General features: G+C 40.7%; 1 protein-coding gene across 1 annotated transcript in view; it reads right to left on the bottom strand.

Moving 5' to 3' along the window:
• The window catches only part of L3MBTL4 (L3MBTL histone methyl-lysine binding protein 4), a gene marked incomplete at both ends in the record, with an annotated part of 301,695 nt that overhangs the window by 69,205 nt on the left and 204,759 nt on the right, over nt 1-27,731 (bottom strand). The window contains one exon of the mRNA XM_082667113.1: nt 18,040-18,110. Within this exon, the coding sequence (XP_082523239.1) occupies nt 18,040-18,110 (71 nt within the window). The remainder of the gene's footprint in view (nt 1-18,039; nt 18,111-27,731) is intronic.

The following is a 27,731-nucleotide window of genomic DNA, read 5'->3' as shown; positions in this document are numbered from 1 at the left end:
ACGGTCTCAAAGTCTTATTAGCTCATTGGGCAGCAAGTTGGTGGCTGGGCTCAAAGTCAGGTCCCCCCACCCTCCTGCCAGGACCCTCCGCTAAGCCACAGTCATGAGGACAGCCTGCTGCAGGGCAAGAGCTTTGGAACTTCCAGGAAGATCTACGCTCTGCCTCTGTTCTTCAGCAGCGTGTGACCCTGGACAGGCTACTCAGCCTGCTCTCCATCACCTCAGCAGGAAACGGTGACCTATTAGAGGGTCTTTTAGAGGGAGAAGGAACACGAATCTGCTTTATAACTTGGGAAGTGCTGGATGAATACGTTATTATCACCGTTACCATAATAGCCAGCATATGAAGGAAACAGCTATTATTTGATGCTACTGCTAAGAAATGTTTTAAAAAAGAGTGTCTTTTCAAAGTTATAGAATAAAAACTAGGCAAAGTATGTTAATAAAAATCCACCACCACTGGGGAAGAGCATTTTTTTTAAAGCCTCATCTTTCTAAAGGCAAATAAAAGAAAAAAAGTCATCAGAGTAACTACACCTAGAATAACTCAGGAATCTTATCTTTTTTAATTTTTTTTAGTTTAGGTTCTAGTTTCCTTAAATACTTGTTATTTTATTATTTATTTTATGATTATTTTATAGTCTGATTTTCTACACATCAAAACCATTAAAGGCAGTCAAAATTCGAAGGAAAATGGCATCATCTAAAATTAATTCAAAAAGGAAAACAAATCAATGAAGAAAAGCAAGAAAACAGTGAATGAGGGAGAACCATGTAAGTAACAAGAAACTGCTGTCTTTGCTAATGAAGTCTATGACATAAATGATATGCGATGTACCCTCACAAGGCAACAGTAACTATGGCAACAAGAAGAGATGCAACGCACTCAGAGTGACTCAACCAAATACCTAATTGACACACTAAACATATTTCAGGTATATTTTCATATGGTACTGAAGTATTTTTTACCCTTACGCAGAATTACTCACTTCAATAGCCACACCCCTTTAACTTACAAAAAGATTAAGTTTTCTTGTACCATCAGCATGACTTTTACAAAAACAACCCAAGGGTACTGTGGTCAGCAACAACGCTCGTCTTCTACTTGGCAGTGATGATTTTTAGGTCTGAAGAATCTCAGTTCAGAAATCTAACATGATGACTGTCTGATGATATAGCTTAGAATCATTTACGTACATTCAAGACATCAAATTGTGATTCTCTACCTAGACATACGGTGCTTGGCGTTGCTATCTGAAGTCCTCTCTCTCTGCAATAATGGAATGTCACAATAGCAGTGCTGTCTGGGTAGAGAAACCCAGGACAATGTTTGGCTAAAGGCCTTTTAAGAAAAGGAACTCCACTGTCTCATTCCCTCAGCTGCTCCGGCATCTCGAACCTTCTCTCCTGTCTAACCTCTCTGCGTACCCTTTAGAACAAGACCTGAGCTCTTCTTCATTGACTATCCTTATGGGGTATAAATCCCAAGTTTACAAAACGTTTTCTCATAAAACAGGCGCATGCTCTCCAAGGAGACTGTGCACTTGGGCAGTTTTTTTTCAAGTTTTTGGACCTCTCATGAAGGCAGAAATGTGTGTCACACCGTCCACCTGACGGAGAGACACGGAGGCTTTCTGTGTTTGATCCTGGAAATGCTTGAGAGGTAAAGGTGCTTCACTGTAATCTGGGGGCACTTCCCTTTAGCACTGGACTTACAGACAAGGAAGACCAGCCTGGCAGCACCCGGGGCTGAGAGATGAATAGAGGAGAGAAACGGTCAGCTGTGGGGGTGTCCACTCCCCACAGACACCCACACAGTTCTCACATGTGCACAGACTCTGAGAAGGGAGGTGTCCACACCCCTGAGATCTGACACTGGGAAGAAGATGATGTCATTAGAATTCCCTATCATCTGGCCTGGGAGGATGGGCGGAGCATCTAAGAATCTAGGGCTCCTGTGCTGGCCCAGGAGAAGGAGTGCTGTGCAGGGCTGGAACACGAAGCTGTAATTCCGGGCCAGGAAAAACCTCTGCTTCCCTGCTTGTCTCTGGGGTGTCTGCTCTGGACAGTGAGGAAGCGGAGGGCCCTCAGCTTAGTGACTTGTGTCCGATCACTGTCCCAGGACACTGTGCCTGCAGGCGGGCAACTTGGACAGGTGAAGCTGCGTTCTAATATAAGCAGAGCCAGCAGAGGAGGTGTCAGAGGCAGATTCCAGTGCCGGAGGGTTATTTCTGGACTCCTCTGAGGAAGCTTACAGCGTGGCTGCCCACACGGCACCAGAAGTGGTGTCGTGGGATTTGGTTTCCAGAGTTGTCAGCCCCTCAAGCCTCAAGACTAAAAATAAGTAACTACTTATTAAAGCAGATTTATTTGTACTAGACATTTTGACTCTTGCGCTGTAACTTTTTCCACGTTTGAATTTTCTAAATATTTTGTCAGTAATGCTTATAATTCTTCAAAATCCATAAACTATAAACTATGCCTTGATTCCAGCAAGAAAACTGGCTTTCTCATTTTCATGTTTTTTCTGGAATGTGACAGCAAAAGAGTTTTCTCTGAAAATAAGGATGAAGGGAATTTTAGGAACGGTAATATAGAATATATTAAAAATCAAACTAAAAAAAAAAAGCTCACGATATCCCTGAAAGGAGGCTAGAGGCGCCCAGACCTCATGCTCAGTTCCAAGAATTTTCCTCCTGCTCTGAGCCTTGGTACCGGCTGTACCAAGACGGCTTCCGGCAGGCCTGCGAGTGTATGTGTTTCAGAGCATCTGGCAGGGAAACAAATTAATTACTCAAATCCCAGCACCTCTAAATCTCTATCCCAACACTCCTAATTTCAGCTGGCCTCTAACTCGGGATGCAGTTCTCTGTTGTCATTTTAAGCAATGTAAAGCTGGTAACTCTCCTTTTTAATGAGAAACCTGTTACATTCCATTCTGTCTTGGAAGCTCTTATAATGAATATTTTGACTGACACCTGAAGAAAGCAGCAGAGTGCCTGCAGGAGGGTCTGATCAAGAGGAGGTGCAGTACCTACTCTCCGTAAGAACCAGGGCATCGTTTATGCTGTCTTACAGCACTACAGATGCGATGTTGTCTTACAGCACTACAGATGCGATGCTATGTTGCCTTATAGCACTACAGATGCTAAGATAGCTGTTGAAATTTTTCTAGACTAAAGTTGAGAATATTCATTATGTGCTCTTACAAGGCCACCAGCTTCCTTTCACTTGTCAGAATATCCTCCTTGAGTTAACTGTGGGTATGAAACTTCTGCCCTTAGAATCGTCTTTTAACCCAGTGCAAATAATTCTCTTCTTCCCAAGAACTCCAGTTTGTCCCATCCCACCATATGGATCACATTACTGCACCAAACATTAGTGTCATTACAAAGATAATAAGTACTTACAATCAGCTTTTTTAAAAAAAAATGAATGCTTTCTTTTTAGGGCAGTTTTAGATTTACAGAAACACTGAGCAGATAGTACAGAGGGTTCCCATACACCCACCTAGCCCCTAATCTCCCCAACAGTTTCCCCTATTGTTAATAGCTTACTTTAGTGGGGTACATTTCTTACAGTTGATATACCAATATTGCTTCATTATTATTATAAACTGGACTCTACAGTTTACATTAGAATTCAGCTTTGTGTAACAGAGTTTTAGGGTTGTGACTAATGCATAATGCTGTGCATCTATCATTATGATGAATAAGTTTCATACAGAATAGTTTTACTTCCCTAAAAATCCCAGGCTCCATTTAGCCACCCCTCCTTGCGTTCCCCAAGCCCAAACTCCTAACAACCACTGATCTTTTTTGCTTTTTCTATAGTTCTGCCTTTTATAGAATAGCATATACTTGGAATCATCCAGTATGTAGCCCTTTCAGACTGGCTTCTTTCACTGAGTAAAATGCAGCTAAGGTTCCTCCATGTCTTTTTGGAGCTCATTTCTTTTTATCGTTGAATAATATTCCATTGTATGGATGTATTACAGTTTGTTTATCCAGTAATCTATTGAAAGACGTCTTGGTTGTTTCCAATTTTTAGCAATTATGAATAAAGCTTCTATAAACATTTGTGTGGACCTAAGTTTTAAACTATTTTGGGTAGGGCTCCCCTGGTGGCGCAGTGGTTGAGAGTCCGCCTGCCGATGTAGAGGACACGGGTTCGTGCCCCGGTCTGGGAAGATCCCACATGCTGCGGAGCAGCTGGGCCCGTGAGCCATGGCCGCTGAGTCTGCACGTCCGGAGCCTGTGCTCCGCGACGGGAGAGGCCACAACAGTGAGAGGCTTGCGTAGCACAACAAAAGAAAAAAACAAAACAAAACAAAACTATTTTGGGTAAATACCTAGAAGCAGAATTGCTGGATCATTTGGTCAGACTGTGGTTAGTTTTGTAAGAAACGGCCAGACTCTTCCAAAGTGGCCCAACCATTTGCATTCCCACCAGCAACGAATAAGAGTTCCTGTTGCTCCACATCCTCGCCAGTGTTTTTGGATTTTAGCCATTCTAATAGGTGTGTAGTGGTATCACACTGTTGTTTCAGTTTGCACTTCCCTCATAAATATGATGTTGAGACTTTCTTCATAAGCTTATTTGCCACATGTCTTCCGAGGTGTCTGTTCAGATCTTTGCTCTTTAAAAATTGGGTTGTTTTCTTGTTGTTGAATTTTAACAGTTCCTTGTATATTTTGGACCCAAGTCTGATATCAGATAAGTGTTTTGCAAATATTTTCTCCCAGTCTGTGGCTTGTCTTTTCATTTGCTTAATAGTTATCTTTCACAGAAAAGATTTTATTTAGCTTTTTTTAAAAAATAAATTTAATTATTTTATTTATTTAGTTTTGGCTGCACTGGGTCTTCATTGCCGTGCGCGGGCTTTCTCTAGTTGCGGTGAGCGGGGGCTACTCTTCATTGTGGTGTGCAGGCGTCTCATTGTGGTGGCTTCTCTTGTTGTGGAGCACGGGCTCTAGGTGCGTGGGCTTCAGTAGTTGTGGTACATGGGCTCAGTAGTTGTGGCTCACGGGCTCAGTAGCTGTGGGTCACAGGTTCTAGAGCGCATGCTCAGTAGTTGTGGCACACAGGCTTAGTTGCTCCGCAGCATGTGGGATCTTCCCAGACCAGGGCTCCAACCCGTGTTCCCTGCATTGGCAGGTGTATTCTTAACCACTGCACGACCAGAGAAGTCCCGATTTTAGTTTTAATACAGTCCAACTTATCAAGTTTCTCTTTCGTGGGTCACGCTTTTGGTGCTGCATTTAAAAATTCATTTAAAACACAAGGTCATCTAGATTTTCTCCTACGTTGTCTTCTGGAATCTTTATAGTGCTGTGTTTTATGTATAGGTCTCTGACCCATTTTCAGTTTATTCCATTTTGAATTTGTTAAATTTATTCCTTCTTTTTTGTCTTCTCCCTCTTTTTCTCCTTTCTCTGATTCTAACTGAGCATTTTTTATGATTTGATTTTCTCTCCTCCTTAGCATATCAATTATAATTCCTTTTACATTTTTATGGTGGTTGCACTGGAGTTTGCCATATGTATTTACAACTTCTTCAATCCTCTTTCCAGTAACACCATATATAATGCTTCACGAGCAGCAACAAGCACCTTGTGACAGAGTATTCCCAAATCTTCCCTCCCATCCCTATAACATTGCTGTCATCCATTTCACCTATCCAAAAGCTGTATTCGTCCAATACATTGTTATTATTATTTTGAAAAGCACTTGAACAAACTGTCATCTACTAGAGCAATTAAGAATATGAAAAACAGGAGATTTTATCTTACTTCCACTTTGTTCCTTCTCTAATGCTCTTTCTTTATATAGGTCTGAGTTTCCGACCTACATAATTTACTTTCTCTCCAAAGAACTTCTTTTAACATTTCTTGCAAGGCAGGTCTACGGACGACAAATTCCCTCAGTTTTTGTCTTTCTGAGAAAGTCTTCATTCCTCCTTCACTTTTGAAGGATAATTTCATGGTGAACAGGATTGTTGGCTGCAGTGTTTTCCTTCAATACTTAATGTTTCACTCCACTCTCTTTTTGCTTGGATGGTTTCTGAAGAAAGTCCAATGTAATTCTTATCATTGCTCCTCTATAGGTAGGGTGTTTTTTTCTTTGCCTTCTTTCAAGATCTTTTCTGTCTTTGACTTTATTCATAGTTTGAATATGATATACTAGGTGTAGAATTTGGGGTATTTTTCCTACTTCGTGTTTTTTGTGCTTCCTGGATCTGTGCTTTGGTGTCTGTCACTAATTTTGGAAAATTCTCAGCCATCATTATGTCAAATACTTCTTCTGCTCCTTGTTATCTTTATTCTGGTATTCCCATTACATATATTCTACACCCTTTGCAACTGCCTCACAGTTCTTGGATATTCTGAAGCATCTTTTTAATTCCTTTTCTCTTTGCTTTTCAGTTTGAGAAGTTCTACTGACCTGTGTTCAAGCTTGCTGATCCTTTCTTTGGTCTTATCACATCTGCTGATGAGCCTATCAAAGCCATTCTTCATTTCTCCTACAGTCTTTTCACTTTCTAGCATTCCCTGCTGATTCTTCTTTAGAGTTCCCATTCTCTGCTTACAGTACCCAGCTATTCTTGCACAGTTCTTACCATACATATCACAGTTACATAATTATATAACTACATCATAGAGTCCAGTCTGATTATTCCAAACTATCTGCCGTTTCTGAGACTGGTTCTGATGCTTGCTTTATCTCTTTAGTCTGTGTGTTTTCTGTTGTTTTGTTTTGCCTCTTAGCATGCTTTGTAATTTTTGGTTGAAAGCCAGGCATGATGTATCAGATAATGGGAACTTAGGTAAAAGATCTCTGGTGTGAGATTTTATGTTAATACAGCTGGGAATTAGGCTGTGTTTGATTTACCTATAGGTGTCAGAGGCTTCAATTTCTTCTGGTGTCCTTTTTCCATCCCCTGTTGTCTTTGGGTTTCCATAGAAACTCCTTCTTAAACAGAGTCTGTGTCTTACAGTTCTCTGTTGTAATATAAAGTTATTATAATGAAGCCCTATTAATGTCAAGGTATGTGGGGGGAAGTATTCTAGAGTCTTATGATTAAAACCACTTTTTTAATGGGCTTGAGTACCTGTACTGTGGCTTTTAAAAGCGTTTCTTGGCTTTTGTTTCCTTCTCTGATGTGAGACATATGGCTAGATGGGATTGGAGTTGTCTAATTTCCTTTCCTCATGGACCTAAAAGCCACTGGTAAAGTAGTTTCCCTTGAGGGCAGGACCTCAATTCTCTGACGGATCTAAGAAGAGTAGGTGATATTCAGTTTGTTCAGCTTTTTTCTTGTTGTGAAGTTGGAAGTGATAACTTACAAACTCTTTACACGTCAGAGCTGAAGCCAACAGTCTGCTTTTTCACTGTGATCATTCCCATGGACAATGTCAGTAAGAAGGCTTTACAGAGTCATTTCTGTCTTCAGTTCCCTGTGACAGCAAGTCCTTAGGGCATGAACCCCAAGAAGGCCCTTAAAATTCAGTATGCATATAGCTCATAGTATAAGTAGGTCATTTACACAGTGTGATCACTGATCATTTTCTATTTATCCCTTACCACATAAACTAAAAATGGCAGAATATGTTTTCACCAAATTTCAAGGATATATTAGTGATACACTCTAACCTGCTGAAGGAATCATGTAGTGAGCATGAGGTTCATTGTTGGGGCACTTCCAAGAGCTGGGCAATCATCACCTGCGGAACTGCTACTGGGGTCAGTGCCTGTCTGAGGAGTCACACCACACAGAGTAAGACAGACACCTTGGACAAACAAACATTAATTTCAAACACGAGTCTCAAGGAAAAACAAGCAAACAAACCACAAAGTCCCAAACCGAAAACCCGGAGCAGATACAGGAACCAACTTGCCAATAAACTCCTTCTCTCACAGGCAACTCCCATGCATGCTCCACGGTGAGCAGCAACAATTTATTCATTCAGTGGTGGTTAAAAATCTTTAAAGCATGCACAGAAACAACAACTTCTGTGATTACTACACAACTGGTAGCACTAACTCCAGCCCTTTGCACAGACTTGCAGCCTAATCCTGTTAATTAAAAATTCCTGGTAAACAGAAGCACAGAGGCTGCCCAGAAGGCTTTTAATGTGTGTGTAAAAAACCAGTGAGTTTTGTAAATCTGAGTAGAGTACTAAGTGAGATGAAAAGATGTCCAAGAATATTTGTGCCTTTTTAACCTATGCAGGAGGCCTGCAAGTTGTGGCTTCCTGATAGACTGTTTTAAGGCTTTCTTGTCTTCATGCTTTGGTTCCCCAGTTGTGGTTTTTCTTCTTCCCAGTAGTTTGATGCTATTTATCTGATTGCTCTTATTTTCCTCAGTCCCTCTTGACTCTGGCTTTCTGGTGATACCTCAGCACTGACTTTCTTCCACTGGGTTCAGATTCCTCTAGAACAAGGCAGCACCCACAGTTCTGTGCATGAAGCCAGTCTTGGACACACACACATAATATCATTGACGATAGAGCTTTTAGATTTCAAGTATACAATAGAATTTCCTATATGAAGATTGTATTCAAATGAGTATGAAAAAAGATGGATTGTTTTTTAAATGATATTGAAATAATTCAGAAAAACAACAATAAGCTGGTATATTACCTTAATCCTCATCAAAACCAATTCAATACAGAGTACAGATTTAAATGTTAAAAATAAGAGGCCATAGCTTTCCTAACACAATACATGAGTAAACAGTTGTATGACTTTGATGTTGGAATAAGAATGAAATAAAAGCTATAAACCATGAAAGAAAAAACTGATCAATTAGATGACATGAAAACTTATTTTTAGTTAAGAAATGAAAAGAAAAAGTATACAAGGTGGGAGTACGTACAAAAATTATTGGTAAGATATATAACAGAGTGAATTGGTATCCATAATAAATTAAGCCAACTTCAAATCTATAGTAATAACATAAGCAATTAAAAAAATGGACAAAGGACAGGATAAGCAATTAACAAAAACCATGACTGACATGGAAAAATAAGAAACTTCATTATTAAAGAAAAATGCTTAAAAGTATGATATTTTTCTTCTACCAATTGGTAAGGTAAAAGAGGTGAAATAGTCATTATTTGCAAGGTTAGAGTGAAGTGATTACTCTCATATATTATTAAGAGTGTAAATATCTAGAGACACTTAAAAGCCAGGCTGAAATAACACTCATAATTTATAATGTGTGTACTTTTTGATCAAATAATTTCACATTCAGATATTAATCCTATACAAATACTCCCACAAATGCCAACATATGATGGTACAAGAATTTACTGTGTCTTTGTTTTAAATATAAAGACTGAAAATAATAAAAATGTTCATGAATGAGCATTTGATTAAATACATTATGGTAGAATCACCCAGTGAAATTCTTTGTGACCATTAAGCAAAGGTATGGTAGGAATTCCACTCCAAATTATGATGGAATAGCTTTAGTAGAACAACTTTCCTACCAAGAATGACAAGGAAAGCAAGCCTACAGGTGATTCAGATACTGATATTATAGGGCATAGAATTAATAACTGCAACTGATGTGTTTAAGAAGTTAGATGGCAAAATAGAGAATTTTACTAAATAACTAAAATTATTTTATAAATAATGTATATGGGAATTCCAGAACTGAAATATATAAAGAGTTAATTAAAAATTCATTGGATGGGTGTAATAGCAGTTTGGAGACAGCTGAAGAGAGCATTAGTGATTTTGAAGAAAGGTCAGCAGAAAAAAATCCAAGCTGAAGCACATAGATTAAAAAGGAAGGAAATACAGAAAATGGCATAGCACCCATATGAACAAGAGAAAGTCTAAAATGTGTAGACAGAGTCTCACAAAGGAGGAGAAGGGAGAGAATGGAGCATAAGCAACGTTTGAAGAGATAATGGTTAAGAAATTTTTCAAAGTAATGAAAGACATATACTCGCAGACTTAAGAAGCACTATGAATCCCCAAAAGACAGAGAGAGAAGTACACTTCATAATAAAACTGCTGAAAATCAAAGACAACAGAAAAATCTTATAAGCAGCCAGACAAACTAAGATATGCTCTAAGACACACTTCCCTCAAAGGAGACACACTGAAGCTACAGCAGACTTCTAGAGGGAAACCATGGGGGTCAGAAGACAATGGTATGTTATCTATAAAGCCTGAAAAAAAATCAACTATCAGTGCAAAATTACATAACCAGCAAAAATATTATTCAAAAGTTTAGGCAAAACAAAAACATTTCTGGACAAGAAAAACTTACTTTTTAAAAAACATAGCTAGAAGACACGCTAAAAGGAATACAAGAGAGTTTTTCAGACAGAGGAAAAATGATCCTACACAAAGATGTGTATTTTACTAGCTATAACGTCTACTAAAAATATTAAAAGTGCATAACCAACAAGCTACTATAGGAAAAATGGTATAATAGAATAAATTCTTGGTTAATAAAAAATAAAGCAAGAAGTACAGTAAGTCCCCTACATATGAGTCTTCCAGTTGCGAACTTCCAAAGATGCGAACATGCGTTCACATGCCCAATCATGTAAGTTAGTTCACGTGTTTGGCATACATTGTCACGTGCATGCATCCTCTACAAGTGGTTGTGCTTCTGTGTACTTTACTGTACACTACTGTACAGAGTACAGTAGCACAGTATCTTTTTTTCAAGCCCAGGATGTCTGGAAGCAAGCATAAAAGCAGTGGTGATGTAGCTGGTACTGCTAAGAAGCTCCAAGCGATAACAATGGAGACAAAAGTGACAATAATTGAGAGAGTGGAGCGAGGCGAAAAGATGGTAGACGCTGTTCATTCTTATAACATTCAACCATCAGCAGGATTCTAAAGAACAAGGACAAGATCATGGAACATGTGAATTCTGCTGTGCTGATAATATCGAGGAAGCGTGGAAAAGTGATGCAGGAGATGGAGAAACGTCTCAGTGTGTGGATGCAGGATCAGTATCAGCACTGAGTCCTGCTCAGCTTAACGCTGATTCAAGAGAAAGCTAAAAGCCTTCATGAAGACTTGAAGAAGAAACACAGTGAAGAATCAGAGGGCGCATCTTTTAATGCCAGCCATGGCTGGTTTCATCAGTCCAAGGCTAGAACCAGCCTTCACAACGTAAAAGCGAGTGGTGAGGCAGCGAGCGCAGATATGGTAGCTGCCCGGGAACTTCCTGAAACGCTTCAAGAAATTACTGAGGAAGCTGCCTATTTATCTGAGCAGGTTTTTAATGTGGATGAGACAGGACTGTTCTGGAAGAGGATGACAGATGGAAGTTACATCAGTAAGGAGGAAAAGTTGATACCAGGCTATAAAGCAGCAAAGGATAGGCTAACTCTGTTGTCTGGTGGCAATGCTTCTGGTGATACGAAGTTGAAGCCTCTTAGTTTATCATTCAGAGAACCCAAGGGCCCTTAAAAACATAGCCAAGGGCTCTCTTCCTGTTGTGTGGAAGAGTAACCCCAAAGCCTGGGTTACATAGGCCATTTTCCAGGACTGGTTTTTCCACCACCTTATCCCGAAGGTAGGGAAATACTGCTTGGAGAAGGACGTCCCATTCGACATTCTTTTGTGGCTTGACAGTGCTCCGGGCCACCCCCATTCATGGACGACTTTCATCCCAACGTCAAAGTAGTGCATCTGCCGCTGAATACTAAGTCGCTCATCCAACCTATGGACCAGGGAGTTTTAGAGACTTTCAAGAGATATTATTTACGTCACACTTTTTGTCAGGCAGTAAAGGCGAGTGACGAATCAGGGACAACCTTGCAACAATTTTGGAAGAACTATAACATCTACAAGGTCAAAAAAAACATTGACTTTGCTTGGCGTGAGGTTATGGCCGTCATCATGAAAGGGGTTTGGAAGAAACTTTGCCTGCAGTTCGTTCACGATTTCCATGTATTTGAGAAGGTGGATGAGGAGTCCAATGAGGTCTTCAGCAACTTAGTGACCCTCAGCGAGAAGCTGGAGCTAGATCTGCAAGAGGACGACTTCACTGAACTCCTTGCTGTGCAACACGAAGCGCTTATGGAACTGGAGGCCCAGAGAAAGGATGAGCAGGAAGAAGTAACTGAAGAACTGAAGAGATTCACGATGCAAGAAATGGCAAGGGGATTTTCTTTTTTTGAGGAGGCACTGTTAGTTTTTGAGGCACAAGACCCGAATGTAGAATGGTACACGAAGGTTGCAGCAGCCATTCAGAGTGCAATCCAGTGCTACCGTGTCATCTATGATGAGAAAAAAAGAGCTACTACCCAGACATCACTGGATCGTTTTTTCAAGAGGGTAGATAGAACTGAACCCAGCAAGGGACCAGAACCTGTGCCATCAGCATCAGGTGTGAGTGAAATTGCAGCTTGCCCTCCTCTCCTACTGCTGACGATCTGATGCTTCAGCTCTACCATCCCCCACCTCCTCTCCCTCCTCCAGTCAGTAACTCTTCTTGCCTGTTCACTCGATGCCAGCCCCTGTATGCCAGCTGTTGTACTGTACTACCGTACTTTTCAAGGTGGTGTACCGTAACATTAAAAACATTTTGTTTACTTTTTTGTATTTGTTTTTTATGTATTGTTTGTGTGAAAAGTATTATAAACCTACTACAGTATGGTACAATTATATAAATGATTGTGTTAGTTGGGCACCTAGGCTAACTTTGTTGGGCTTACAAACAAATCGGACTTATGAATGTGCTCTGAGAACGGAACTTGTTTGTATGTAGGGGACTTACTGTATAAAAATTAAATATAAAAAAAGCAAAAAAATATATAAAATATAAAAAGGAACACAAAACTGTTGAGAAAAATACAAAGCAATCATTAAAATGATAGCTATAGACCCAACTTAACAGCAGTAACATTACAAATGTATTAAATACTCTAATAAAAAGACTACTATCATCAGACTGAATGTCAAAGTAAATATCACACGCCACTTACAAGAGATACACTGAAGCACAGGACAATGTTGGTCACTTGCTTTATGATGAACAACAGGGGAAAGGAAAGGTTTTTTAAAAAACTAAATGATGCTGGGTTAACTGAATATTCACATAAAAAGTAAATCTTGATGCCTATGCTTTATCGGGTATAAAAAATAATGTCCAGGTGCACCATAGATATAAATGTGAAAGAAAAACAAAGATTCTAGAACAAAGAATAACAGAACACAGTAATGACCGTGCAACAGGCAAATGTTTCAAACAGGACACTGAAGTGCTAACCACGATAGAAAGGACTGATGGACGGTATCGAAATGTGGAACTTCTATTCCTCACAAGGCACCACTGAGAGTGAAAGGCAGATCGCAGGCTGGAGAAGAAATCTGCAACGTATCTATCCAACAACGGACTCATGTACAAATACAAAGAACTACTGCATTTCAATAGGAACAATACAACCTAGAAGATGTACTTCACAAAAGAGGATGTTCAAATAGCCAACAAACATGAAAATGTGTTCAAGTTCATTAGGCTTCAGGGAAATGCGAAATTAGAAGCATAATTAAATAATACCGTAGACCCAAAAGAACGGCTAAAATTAAAGTGACTGACAAAAACGAACTGCTGGCAGGGATGGAGAGCACTTGCAATTTCCACACTGCGCTGCGAGGAACGTACTGGGACAACCGACTTGTAAAACTATTTGACACCAGCTCCTCCTGAAGGTGAACTTATACAAACCCAGTTACCCAGGAGGTCCATTATTAGGTATGTGCCCTACAGAAATGCATACACATATCCACCAAACCACATACGAGAATGTTCCTAGTGGCACCATTGGTAAGAGAGCAAAACTGAAAACAACCGGCACTAAAATAAATAAATCGTGGTTATCACCATAAAATTGAACAACATGCAGTAATGAGTATACACAAACCATGATGTGGATGGATCTTACATCATGTTAGCAAAAGTCAGACATGAAAGAGCACACACTGTGTGATGACATTTATAAAACGTTCAAAATCAGGAAAAAGCAACTGATAGCGACAGAAATCAGAAGCGTGACCATGGCAGGAGGTGGTAAGTGCATGGAATAAGGTGAGCTTCCATCAGCTTCTTTTCTTGACCCAAGATTAAGTGGATGTGATCTCTTGTGGACGTGGGTACAATTTTTACTTAGGAAAAAAAAAAAAAGAACCTAGCAGATGTATATGCACTGGCTTCGGAAGATAGTCATGATGCATCAGCAAATGTAAAGATCACCAAGTACACTACGATTCTATACTGTAAAGAAAACCACAAGGTGAATTGCTACATCCAAAATAAATCGATGAAGGATTGAGTAACAATGTTTATCTCATATTTTTTGCTTTGTGAAATTTTGGGGTTTTTAAAAAAGTGAACATTAGTTACACATTTGGGGCCAAAAATAACCAATAGTAAGGAACTGCCCCCCCCCAGTTTCCCAGCTGAACACTCCACAAGACCAAAGCTGCCCCTAGGGTGGGACAGCGTGGTGGCCCTGCAGGACGTCTGCCTGTGGTCCAGTAGTGAGGTTCGGGTGCTCTGGTCCAGGGGTCTCTGAGGGGCAGGGGGGCGGATCGCGTGGGTGAGCAGGTCCCTTGGATTCAAGAAAACGCGCTTTCATAGCCCCACTCAAACTTGTTTTCAAAGGAGCAGATTAAACGCAGTTCTTAGCGGAACAGTCCAGAGCAGAGGGAAAAACCTGACAGGCCACTGCGCAGAAGCCAATTCCATTCCAGAGAAGGGACATGTTTGGAGTCGCTCTGTGCTCATGCCTTATTTACTTAGCAAAGGGCACAAAGGCTAATTACCACCTGCCACCTCTCAGGTGTAACACCCAATAAGCTTCCCTGCAAACCTTCAGATGAGTTAAGACAGACTCTAACTTACTTCTGTTAATTTTATTACCAAACATCCTTCAAGACAATCATGTTTTCCTCAACCAATTTACATCATTATAAACTAAATGTTTCTATCATCTGATCTAATTCTTTGGAAAAGGAAAAATGTTGAATCTCTTAAGAAGTATGCTGGAAAACAATGATGGCCTTTAAAATACTTTCCATTATATCTGCCAAGCATATCAACTGTGAATAGAACGATTTAGAAAATGAAGATGTTTCCAAGTAAATACTGAAAACATGCCAAAGATATGAAGAGGACAAGCTACATGTGCTCGTGTACACATGTGCACACAATCTCTAAAAATCCAAGATATACTATTTTCCCTCACGGGAGAAATGAGGAACAGATTTTAACTCATTTTCCTTAAAAAAAAAAAAAAAGGAAAAAAATTCCTAATGAATTAAAGAATGTGTTTATTCAAATCTATGGCCAGACCAAAGAAACAAAAAACAAAGGTAAACGGATTTAGAAATTATACTCAGATTTATAGCTTACAGAAAATAACAGGGAAATATTAAATAATCACTTAATGTCACAGCAGCAACATATTTATTCTCATTATTTTGTCTCATCCAGGTTAGAACCAGAGAAAATGAGCTTAATTATAATAACAAGGGTTAGATCAATATGAGGAAGAACCACTTTGGGTGACAAAAAGCTAGACAGAGAGCTAAATAAATCCTGCTCGGATGGACCCCTGAGGCATCTTCTCAACAAGAAGCACAGCGGCCCCGGCAGCACACACTCTGCACCAGGCGGGGGCTCCCCGTCATTAATGTCCCGGGTCTGTGAACACAGACCTTCTCTGGGAGGAAATCAGATGTTTAAATTGAGAAGCACGGTAAATGAACCAATAAATAAACACGTGTGGCTATGAACTTCTTACAAACTACACAGAAAAGCACAGGTGCTTACTACCAAACAAGGTGGATTGCATCTTTCACATTATGCAGTTGCACTTTGCTAGGGATCTTTTCTGTCTTTATAAGAATGATCCTCATTAGTATTTTACTATGTGAACTACTGAACTGACTGCGTATTTGTTTTAACAGGAACGTATACATAATTAGTCTGTGGAGATACTTTCAAAAGTGTCAAAATATGAATTGAGACACTGACACTTTTTTAGGGCTCTTCATGCAGCTCCAAGCATGCTGTGTACAGAACAAAGGCTGGTAAAATGGATGAGAACATCTGTATGGAGCAGCTTCCAAAATATCAGTTATTTATTTCATTTTATTTAAAGAGATGTTCCTATCCGGTTATATTGTGAAGAAACTCTTCTGGCTAGGGAGACACATATAGATGCACAATCCAAACAGAGTAACTTAACTTCCCTCCCTTTTCTGAGGAAAAGATTCCTCCCCGCTTCACGGATGAGATACAATCAAGTGTTCTTCCAGTTACGAGAGGAGCTCGGCCCTGCCTGAGATCAGCCCACAGAATCCATAGCCCTTTTGGACCCTCCTACACTGGTGGTGGGAATGTAAATTGGTGCAGCCACTGTGGAAAACAGTATGGAGGGGTCTCAAAAACTAAAAATAGAACTACCATATGACCCAGTAATTCCACACCTCAGTATATATTAGAAAAAAATAAAAACACTAATTCAAAAAGATACATGCACCCCAATGTTCACGGCAGCATTATTGACTAAAGTCAAGATATAGGGAACATATGTTTATGTATGACTGATTCACTTTGTTATAAAGCAGAAACTAACACACCATTGTAAAGCAATTATACCCCAATAAAGATGTTAAAAAAAAAAAAAAAAAAAAAAAAAGATATGGAAGCAACCTAAGTGTCCATCAACAGATGAATGGATAAAGAAGATGTGTATATACACAATGGAATACTACTCAACCATAAAAAAGAACAGTTTTGCCATTTGCAGCAACATGGATGGACTTGGAAGGCATTATGCCAAGTGAAATAAGTCAGAGAGAGAAAGACAAATGTCGTATGATATCACTTATATGTGGAATCTAAAAAATACAACAAACTAGTGAATATAACAAAAAAGAAGCAGACTCACAGATACAGAGAACAAGCTAGTGGTTACCAGTAGGGGGAGAGGCAATATAGGGATGCGGAGTAAGAGGTACAAACTATCAGATATAAAATAAGCTGCAAATACATATTGTACAACACGGGAAATATAGTCAAAATTTTATAATGACTATAAATGGAGTGTAACCTTTAAAAATAGTGAATCACCATATTGTACCCTGGTAACTTATATAATATTGTACAGCAACTATACTTCAATTTAAAAAAAAGAAGTCACAGCCCTTTTGTTCAATGACTGTAAAGCACACTCCTTTTCTCTTAAGACAAGTCGAATGGATAATTGTTTTGGAGATGAAGTGCAATGCAACCAAATTGTACTAACTTGAACTTTTAGCCAAATCAGGAGAAAACTCACTAATTTTCTTTTCCTCTAGAAGACAAACAGATCTCCTACCATGTTCTGGAAGATACAAACATGTAGAACTACATTGCTGAAGACACAGAACTACAACTTACCAACATTTTTATCTGACCAAATAAAAATGATTGCACCAAATTAACACCCAAGAGGACATTTATTCCTTAGCTTGCTACAGTATAACCTCGAAATTATACATGACATTCTGCGTATATTGAGCCTTAATTGCAAAGAAACATAATTAAGTGAAAACATGCAATTCTTTCCCCTATACTCTAATAATCCCTTAGCTTTTAACACTTCAAGTTTGCCGTAACCTCCTTGCCTGTCTTGCTAACGAAGTACACTCTGCAGTCCCCCCAACTTATAAGAATGCAAGGAGACACTTCTGGTTTCCCTCCATGCCCTGTGCAGATGGCAGAGAGAGATTCCACCACTGAGACGTGTTATTTCTACAGGTTTAGATTTGTCTTGTCATCAGTGAGGACCACAGAGTAGATTATACAGTCTTTCACTTTAAAAGTGAGGAAATGAAGGTCAGAGCAGTGAAGTAGGGTTGGGATGAGAGGAGAGCATAAGTGTCTGGGCCCCTGGCAGGTTCTTTCCCCCATTCCTTCCTGGAATGATAACACCAACCAAACACACAAACAAGACATTCTTCCCAACAAAAAAGCAGAGTCTGCGTTTTTGCTAGTGTTTTTGTTTTTACCTCTGAAGAGAATATCCAAGTCAATATCTTCTTTTCCTTTGATTTTCAAACACTTTGCCTGCTGTACAAGTCTGGGCAAAGAACAGAAATAAAACCTGGATTCATTATCCTGTGAGGTAGGAATAAATCATGACAGCAGCACCAATTTAAACAGAAACCACAGGGTAAACAAGAGTGAATTAGCCGGTACTTTTGCTGCACAGAGCCTTGTTAGAATTTTTCTTCAATTTAAGATTTAAAAATACACTTTTGTTCAGAAACTGGAAGTTTGAAACTTGAAAGCTCCCAACACCCCGTTCTATTATAGCAAAAAGTTTCTAAAACTCTCTGGAGAATAACCTCTTCAGATTCTGAGGAGGAGCTATTAGGGATGGTAGGTGATGGTGTGGTAGGTAGTAAATAATAATTGTTACTGATGATTTCTGTGCTTATTTTAATCAAAAGATTATAGACATTGTGCTCAAACAATAGTACAAAGTAACTTAGTTACACTGTCGAATGTCAGAGAATTAATTAACTTTTAAAATGCTCCAGAATACAGCAAGGACTAATTCTGTAACTCTTTCATCACGGAACTTCATTAAAACTTGAGGCTCATAGTTTGTAATGAATATGGAAGTTTCTGAAATGAAACTTTTCCAGTGTTGCTAATTACCTAGTAACTAATTTTAGGTAGACAGAACTTGAAATGGTTCATTAATTTATCTGCAGTATTTACGATTTTAATGAAAATTATAATACCTTGCTTGGCAAATATATTTTGATTGCACTTGGATAACTGCTCTCTCATTTTATCTTCACTGACAAGCCATTAAGGTAGGCATGCCAGTACTGTTTCAGTTTTTGTTTTAGATGAGGAAACTGATTCAGTTACTAAAATCTTACATAGAAACCTAAGTGACTGGTACATAATTTGAGGCAATTTTATCTGTATGTTCCAAAAACGTGTGTCATGATAAAAACACATTCTATTAATCAGATACTTTTTAACCATGAAGAGTTTTTTAATCAAAAAAGCAATTAACTGAAAAAGAATTTCTGTTGAAATCCCACCTTTGGACCTTAAAAGAAGGTCCCACACAGCCACTGTGACACACACCAGCCTCAGGTAGTTAATCTCCTGCGGTGCAAGCAGAGACCAGTCCACCCAAAACCTGAGTCTGTGTCTTAGGCCCTGTGCCCTGGGTTTGAGGCCCAGAGTGAGCAATTAGATTCTAGAAGCCTCAGCTTCCCAACCTGCAAAACCAAGCCAGTACTTGCCTTACCGGGTTTGTTTGGAACAATCAGTGAAACAATATAACATAGTCTACAAACTCTTATGCATCATGGTCATGCATAAAAATATATGGAATATTTATTAATTCCATATGCTTAATTTCATTATATATATAATACATACTGTAAAATTATTTATATATCTCATCAGGATTTATCTACATTCTCGTAGGAAAGAACATTAATGGAAGGAGGGCTTCCATAATGGAAGTGGAAGGAGGGCTTAGCCCTAAGCAGCGAGCCTCTGGGGGAGAGAGCTGGTCAACACGGGATGTCAGAGGCACGTGTGCACAGTAAAGTCATTTTGCAAAGAATAAGATGGAAAAGGAGAACAATTTCAGCTCTCCTTACATCTTTTTGGCAAATAGCTAGGTATTTCCCCCCAAACTTTACAAATTGTATGAAACTTGAGTTGATTTTCAAACCATCTGAAAGCATCCCTCTGCAAATACAAGCTGATGAAGATGGCAGTTCTATCTTACAAAATTAAAAAAAAAAAAAAGAAGCCAGTATGCCTTACATAACTGACGAGGATTTTATAAAGCAATTTAAAACTAAATCAAATAAATTTACTGACTGGCTTTTTAAAAAAAATGCAAGGTGTTGCAATCAATCACAGATATATTTAGGAATAGTTCTTGCTTTCAAAATTATTACATCACCAGGGAGATAAACCAAGTCAAACCCTGTAAACCAGCGGTCCCCAACCTTTTCGGCACTAGGGACCAGTTTCATGGAAGACAATTTTTCCCAGGACTGCGGCGGGGGTGGGGTGGGTGGGGGGTGGGGGGTGGAGAAGGAGGCAGGGCTGGGGATGGTTCAGGCAGTAACGCGAGTGACGGGCAGTGACGGGCAGCGGCAGATGCAGCTTCACCGGCTCGCCTGCGGCTCACCTCCTGCCGTGCAGCCTGGTTCCTAACAGGCCTCAGATGGCTACTGGTCCCTGGCCCGGGGGTTGGGGCCCCCTGCTGTAAACTGTTCAGATTCCGTTACATCTCCTGAGTGAGGCAGGTGCCTCCTAAGGACTCCCAGGTTCTTCATTTCATTTAACCTCATTTCATTCTCACAAAAACTCTATAAGGTGGGTGCAGCAGGCTGTGAATCAAGAAACTGAGGCTCAGAAATATTAAACCACTTGCCCATCTTGGGGGCACAGTGAGTCAGTGGTGGAGCCAGAGCGCAAACTCAGCGGACTCCAAATCCAGGCTTCCTTCTACCCTACACATCATCTGGCAGGAACGGAGGGTTTCCTGACTGTCTACAGACGGCCTGGGGCTGGAGATTGTTGACACAGGTAGGGGAGAGAAGAGGGAGGACAGTAGTGTTCCCGGGGGCTGGAGGGAGGGTGCGGCTCTGTGCAAGTTGGTCGGGAGGAGGCTGGGGATGCAGCCGGGTCTGTCCTGAAAGGATGGGGACGTGGGTGACCGATGGGGCCACGAAGGTCCAGGGAATGAGGGTGGGAGGAAAGCAGGAGCGGCACAGACCAAGCAGAAGCAAAATGGAAAGGAGAGCATTTGGGGACACGAATAAGCCCCTCAGCTGATGGGGCTGAAGCATCTGCACTGTGCGAGGAAAGGAAGGACCAGAGGTGGGGCTAAAGGAATTGGCTAGAGCGGAGCTGGGGAGGCCTGGCACGCTGCTCTCAAGCACTCGGGCTTTATCTCGATGGCCGTGAAAGAAGCCACCGCAGCCCTGGCCTTGGGAGAATCTACTGCACATGGTCAGAAATGTCTGGAGGTGATCAGGCCAGTCACGTGCTGAAGATTAATATTTCTTTGCATGTTAGCTGAAAAGGTAATACCACTAAAATCTCAGCTCTGACCATTTCACCAATTCTTCTTAAAGCCCAGCCTCCACCTTCTATGTAGTCATAATAGCTCCAGCATCTGAACAACCTTCAAAACCTTTTGTTAATAGAACTGCTATTGCTGCAGCAAGTGTCAAGCTACCCATCTGTCTGTCTGTCTGTGATTCATTTTAGAGGAGTGCACGTGACTATCAGTGTTTGTGTTAGAGACATGCCGCTGCCATCCCATTGTTTTTACTATCTTTACTATCCGTTGGTCTTTACTATCTGTTGTTTTTCCAAATGACTTGCCTTTTCCTTAGGATTTTGCTACTTCCTTGAAAATAGGAGCTGCATGTTCTCTGACCCTCCTTCTATGCTTCCACTACTTTTAATGAGGCAAATCAGTGGTTACTGCTTTGTGCTCAATAAATGCTAGGCCTGAACCAGATGCCTAACACGAAGGAGGTAATATTAATCTTATAAGTGTGTGTTGAAAAAGACAGAGAGGTTAAGTAGCTTGCCCAAAGTCACACAGCAAGTAGAAGAGCAAGAATTTGAATTTAACTCAGGTTAGTCTACATGTAAATAAACACCTTCTAGAACATGAGTTGGAAAACTACAGTCCATGAGGCAAATCCTGCCGTAGGCTGTTTTCATAAATGAAGTTTTATTAGAACACAGCTATGCTCATCAGTTTACTTACTGTGTACGGCTGCTTTCATGCTACAATGAACAACTGTAGCAGAGATCTTACAGCCAGCAGAGCCTAAAATACTCACTATCTGGCCCTTTACAGAAAAGGTTTGCTGACTCCTGTTCTATAAGGAAAAGGTCCCTGAGGCCAAAAATACACACACAATCTGTGATTGTTTCACATGGCTATTTTTCCCCAAAACTGCCCTAACAATTGTATTTAGGTATAACTTATAATGGGACTTGGAAAGCAAATATTGGGCTCCGACTGCTTTTTATTTTTAGACAAACTGTCCAAGTCCAGCCAACATTTCTTTGAGCTTTTCCTACCTGCAGGTGTCACATTCGGCCGAGGTGGTGTCTGTCACCAAGAGACATAATCTATCTGAGGATACAGGTGTGTCCACCGCCTACCTTCACACAGAGCAGACTGAGAGAAGGGCCGCAAGGAAGAGAGGAAGAAACCACGATGGAGTCACAAAGAGAGGGTTTTCTGCTTTAAAGGTCCGAGAGGTGAGAGAACACCTTCAGGAGGACATGAGCTTGAACCAGGCCTCGAAGCAAGTTTTACTGAGTGATGTGCAGAGAGGGACCCTGCAAAGGCACAGACACATGGAGGGTGGGAGTAAGAAGAATCAGTGGTGGGGCTGGAGGGTGATGAGCTGGGGTGCAGGCTGCGGGCAGGTTACGAGTACCGCACACGCTTCCTATGTGCATCCACACCTATGTGCTCTCGTGTGTAAGGACGTGGGTAAATGTGAACTTATTTACAGTAAAGCAAATGGATCGAGGACCTGCAAGACTCCACCAACAGAAAGAAGAATTCATATGATATGTTTAGTTTGTCAATAAAAGGTAATTAAACTTTAACGAATACTGCATTATAAAGCATCAATAAACGATATGCATACTTGTGAAAATGTTTACTGCAGCATTATTTATACGAGGAAAAATACTGGAAACAACCTAAATACCTGTCAATAGGGGAATGAGTTGAATAAGTTCGTCCACACTATGGAATATGATAGTTATTAAAAACAGTGCATTGAATCCACCTGTGTTGACATGGCAAATTATTCATGACAGGTGGTCAAATAAATAAGACATATTTTTGAGCTAATATCTTTTATCGTCAGACTTTCTTTGAGCCAACAATTAATGTTTTCACATGGCTTTCCATAAGGAAGAAGGCAAATTTGTTTTTTCTTTGTGGGTAGACTTAGTTGCTTAGGTCTTTATAACTTTTCCGTATAAAAATAAAAGTCCAAGACCAGAGTATTTTTCTTCTGGTCATAAATGCTGACTTATTTACAAGTGCCTTGTTCAGAACTCCATTGTGAACTTGGGATAAAATATGTGTGTATGTTATTAAAGCCTCAGTGTTGAATGTCTGGGTGCTTTAAAGGTTTGCTCCTGTGTTAAACTTTCAGGAACACAGCATCCTTCCTCCGTGTTCAACAGGGTTATATTATAAGCTGTCCAGAGTGATACAAGCTAACCTTCAAAGAAACATTAACAAAAAATAATGTAATTTTAAAAAAAAGAGTGACAGCCATGAAAAAAACCGAAATTGAGTTATTTGTAGTGAGGTGGATGGACCTAGAATCTGTCATACAGAGTAAAGTAAGTCAGAAAGAGAAAAACAAATACCGTATGCTAACACATATATATGGAATCTAAAAAAAAAAATGTCTCTGAAGAACCTAGGGTCAGGACAGGAATAAAGACGCAGACGTAGAGAATGGACTTGAGGACACGGGGAGGGGGAAGGGTAAGCTGGGACGAAATAAGAGAGTGGCATGGACATATATACACTACCAAATGTAAAATAGATAGCTAGTGGGAAGCAGCTGCATAGCACAGGGAGATCAGCTCGGTGCTTTGTGACCACCTAGAGGGGTGAGATAGGGAGGGTGGGAGGGAGACACAAGAGGGAGGGGATATGGGGATATATGTATGCAAATAGCTGATTCACTTTGTTATACAGCAGCAACTAACACAACATTGTAAAGCAATTATACTGCAATAAAGATGTTAAAAAAAAAGAGTGAATGTGTATCTGCATATCTGTATGTAAATGTAAACAGAAAAAGAGTAGAAAAGAACATGAAAATCTATTCACACAAGTAACCTTGGGATGCAGCATTAGAGTTAAGGAGTGGAGAGTGAGAAATTATTATTCTTAAAAACTTCTATATTACCTGAATTATTGCAGTGCGAATTTTATCATATTTTTGTAAGACTACAAGTTATGCTGTTTGATAGGAAAACACCTGAGTATTAATAATGTTTTCAACTTTTATTTTTTCTTACTAATCTATATTTTCTAATATTCCTATAATACATAAGCATTGCTTTAGTTATAAGAAAAAACTGACATTAAATGCCACAACTTTGCTATTTACAATAAATAGAAAATAATTATTTTAAAGCCAGATGAAGTATGTGGATGAGAAAAAATGCCCACTGTTGCTTAGGCAACAAAGTTTTGTTTTTCTGGGGATTGGGAACACCAATATTTCCTTGACGGAAGAAACCACAGACACTTTAGCACACACTGTTCTCAGCATTTAATTACTAAGGGCCTGAGCCAAGGCAGGATTCCAGAAATCCAGAGATCCACAATAAATCATAAAATGCCTCATGAAAATCAGCATAGAAGGACATTTTAAAAGATCTTTCTAAGGCATACACTGGTTATTTTATCACATTTTAGCAAGACTATAAATTTGTTTAGAAACACAAGACTACAATGAAGGTGCCAGAGGCACAGAGGCAAGTGGAATCCAGGAGGCCAGGTCCTTTCATCGCATCACAGCTTCCGTCTACACCCCTGAGCTGATCTTTGACAGGCTGGTTTCGGTTTCAATTTGCAAAACAGTCAACAGAACCCTTTAACTTGTCTTAATGGCCTGGATCTGCCTAGGGTCTCCAAGAATTTAAGGTGCGTAACTGCTGAGACCAAGGTCCCCTTTCACTCCTTGTCAGTTACCACAGTCTGTAAGTCTCTCTTCCATTTGGTTTATCTTTGTTTTCCCTCCTCCGCCTCCTCTCCCTGAAAATACGCTCCCCGCAGGGACAGGACCCCTGAGCCACAGCAGACGCTCCGCACGTACCCGCTGGATGAAGAAACATCAGTGCCATGAGTGAACTAGCTCAGTGCCTGGGTTGCGGGGACGAGCCGTCCTGCCTGAGTTCGGATCCTCATCCCGCCACTTACCAGCGTGGGTTTTCGTACCACTAAGTGAAAGCTTAATAAGAACAAGGATTTTAGGGCTTTCCTGGTGGCGCAGTGGTTGAGAGTCCGCCTGCCGGTGCAGGGGATGCAGGTTCGTGCCCCAGTCCAGGAAGATCCCACGTACCGCGCAGCGGCTGGGCCCGTGAGCCGTGGCTGCTGAGCCTGCGCGTCCGGAGCCTGTGCTCCGCAAAGGGAGAGGCCGCGGCAGTGAGAGGCCCACGTACCGCAAAAAAAAAAAAAGAACAGAACAAGGATTTTAGTCTGTTTTCTTAACTGCTGTCTCACTGGAGTTTGGAACAGTGCCTTTCTAAGGGTTTGTTCAATGGATAAATGATGAATAAATGAACGGCTAGGGTCCGGATCCTGAATTCAGGGAGGTACGTGCTGTTCAGTTATTTATAACGCCATAAACCGGCTCTGTTCTGACCTCACTCTGGGGGAGGAGGAGGGATGGGATGGTGAGCAGAGCAATGACCCGGGGTCAGAGGGCTCGGGGCTGCCACTAATGACAGTGTCAATAAGGGACTAAATGCTTGACTTTAACAACCTTATTTCTCTGTTGTAGAAGTTGGATGAGATAACCTTCTGAGTCCTTTTCCAACTGTAGAGCTCCAGGATCGTCACACTTGGCTGGAGGTCCCTCAGAGTCCAGCTGGAAGTATGGAGTGGGAGGGGGCTGTCCGGATGGCCGGGGGCTTCCTGTCCAACCACAGTCCTCCACAGACCCTGAGGACCCTGGGTATCCCAGTGTTTTGATCACTGCTCACTTGATTAAGGAGTTTACTTTAGTTCCGAATAAATAAACAAAGGGCTAAATTTCTATGTTTGGTGCAAAGATGTGTGCTACAGACACAGCTAGAACCAGTCCAACTGCAAGACTTTAAGATCAACAAGTTTTATAAAAAATGGAAGAAAGATATGGAATTATTATTTCAATAGTTTCTACTATGTTCCAGGCCCAGTCATACATCTCTATCTATCTGCATCTATACACCTCTGTTCAAAAACCTAAGCCTCGGATATTGTATTCATTTTACAGGTAAAGACATTGAGACTGTTATGGGAAAACAAATGTATGTATGTACCTGAATCAGTCAACTACGATTCACTAAGAACTATAATGCGAACAGTGGTGAAGGAAAAATGCAAGCATAATAAGAACTGCTTCTCGCTCCTTAGCAGCCTCCAATCTTTTTGAGAAAATAAGGCACATGTGCAAAACAAGTATCAAAAAGGCTCAAGGAGACACAAAGCGTGGAGCAGACCCAAAGCACAAGGAAGGGGCCTCGCTCTCATCCGATCCACACCCCAGGGCCCAGCGGAGTCCTGGCACCGCATGGGTGCTCAACATCTATTTGATTTGTCAAGTACCGGCTAAGCGTCAGGCATTGAACTAGACGTGAAAAATACACAGATGTGTAAAACACCATCTCTAAGGTCAAGAAGCTCACACGGGCTGAACTGCTGTGGAAAGTTTCAAGACAGAGATGAGCCTTGGAGAAGAGAACACGCAGCAGGAGTAGAGGAGGCAGGAAGAATGGGAACAAAGGCACCCGCGCAGGAGGAAGAACACGACTGCGGATGGTGACAGGGCGTGAGTGGACGCCCAGAGGCTTGGCCTCCGAAAGCAGAGAATTTACATGGGAAGGAGCAAGATCAAAGGCTGACGGGCTCAAGGAAACCTCTTTAAGGACTTGGAAGGTTCATACACGAAACAACCGGCTAACACTGGTTAAATTCTGAGAACGGACCTCATAGAAGGTAATCTGAGTCGTGCAAACAAGCTAGTTGGCTCATAGCTGAGCAGTTTCTTACGAGGATCATTAAGGAACTACTCCACTGCCTGCCATTCTCTGCGATGACCATAATCTCTCCCAGCCATTTTTATTGTCAATATAGGCCTTTGGGAAGTACGTAAAATTTATAATATGGCAGGCATTATGAAAAACAAAGTGAGCTATATTAGGCATTTTCTTAGGTTTTCTTAATAGCCGTGATTGAATATGACAGCTTTTTTAACTAATGGTCCTGCCGACTGTGTAAATTAGAGGCAGAAGTTGTTATTAAAGAATACCCAGGTGGATGGGGAAGGGGACTGGACAAAATGTCCTACACAGGCCCGGGGAAGCCAGCTAACGTAATATAGGGCGCGGGGGGGCAGCTGCATTTCAAGTAATTTTCTTATGATGAAACTGTCTGATGAGTATAATTTTATTCCCCCGTTGCAGATCGAAGCCTTTAGTACCTATTACAAAGAAACGTGTTCAGGTGGAAGACTTGCATTATATAGTATACATAAGAATAAACAGTTTGGGGCAAACATGGTTGAGATTCTTCCCCTTCAGTAGTTCTGTGTTCACAAAATAAGAAATAAATGCCTCACAAGATGACCCTGAGAATCCTGAAGAGCAGCAGAAAGTCTAAACATAAACCCAGCCAGGCATCTTCAGAGCCTCCAACTGCCATCCTTTTGCCAGCCTGATGCCATTGAAAACATGTATAGGATTTAGGGTCAGGTAGTTCTGGACTCAGACCCCACCTCGTCTACTAATTATCTGTGTGGTCCTGCACGCTTTGCCTAACCTCTCTGAACCTCCAGGTGCCTACGTTATAAAACCAGAGTTGTTGTGAGGATGAAATAAAATTCCCAAGACCATGTATGTGAATTGCTCACCACAATGCTTTGCAGCACAAGCT

Source organism: Grampus griseus (assembly GCF_964374135.1).
Source record: "Grampus griseus genome assembly, chromosome: 12".
Classification (NCBI taxonomy): domain Eukaryota; kingdom Metazoa; phylum Chordata; class Mammalia; order Artiodactyla; family Delphinidae; genus Grampus; species Grampus griseus.
Note: the sequence above shows the minus strand (reverse complement) of the source record. Positions and strands in the feature narration are given on the sequence as shown.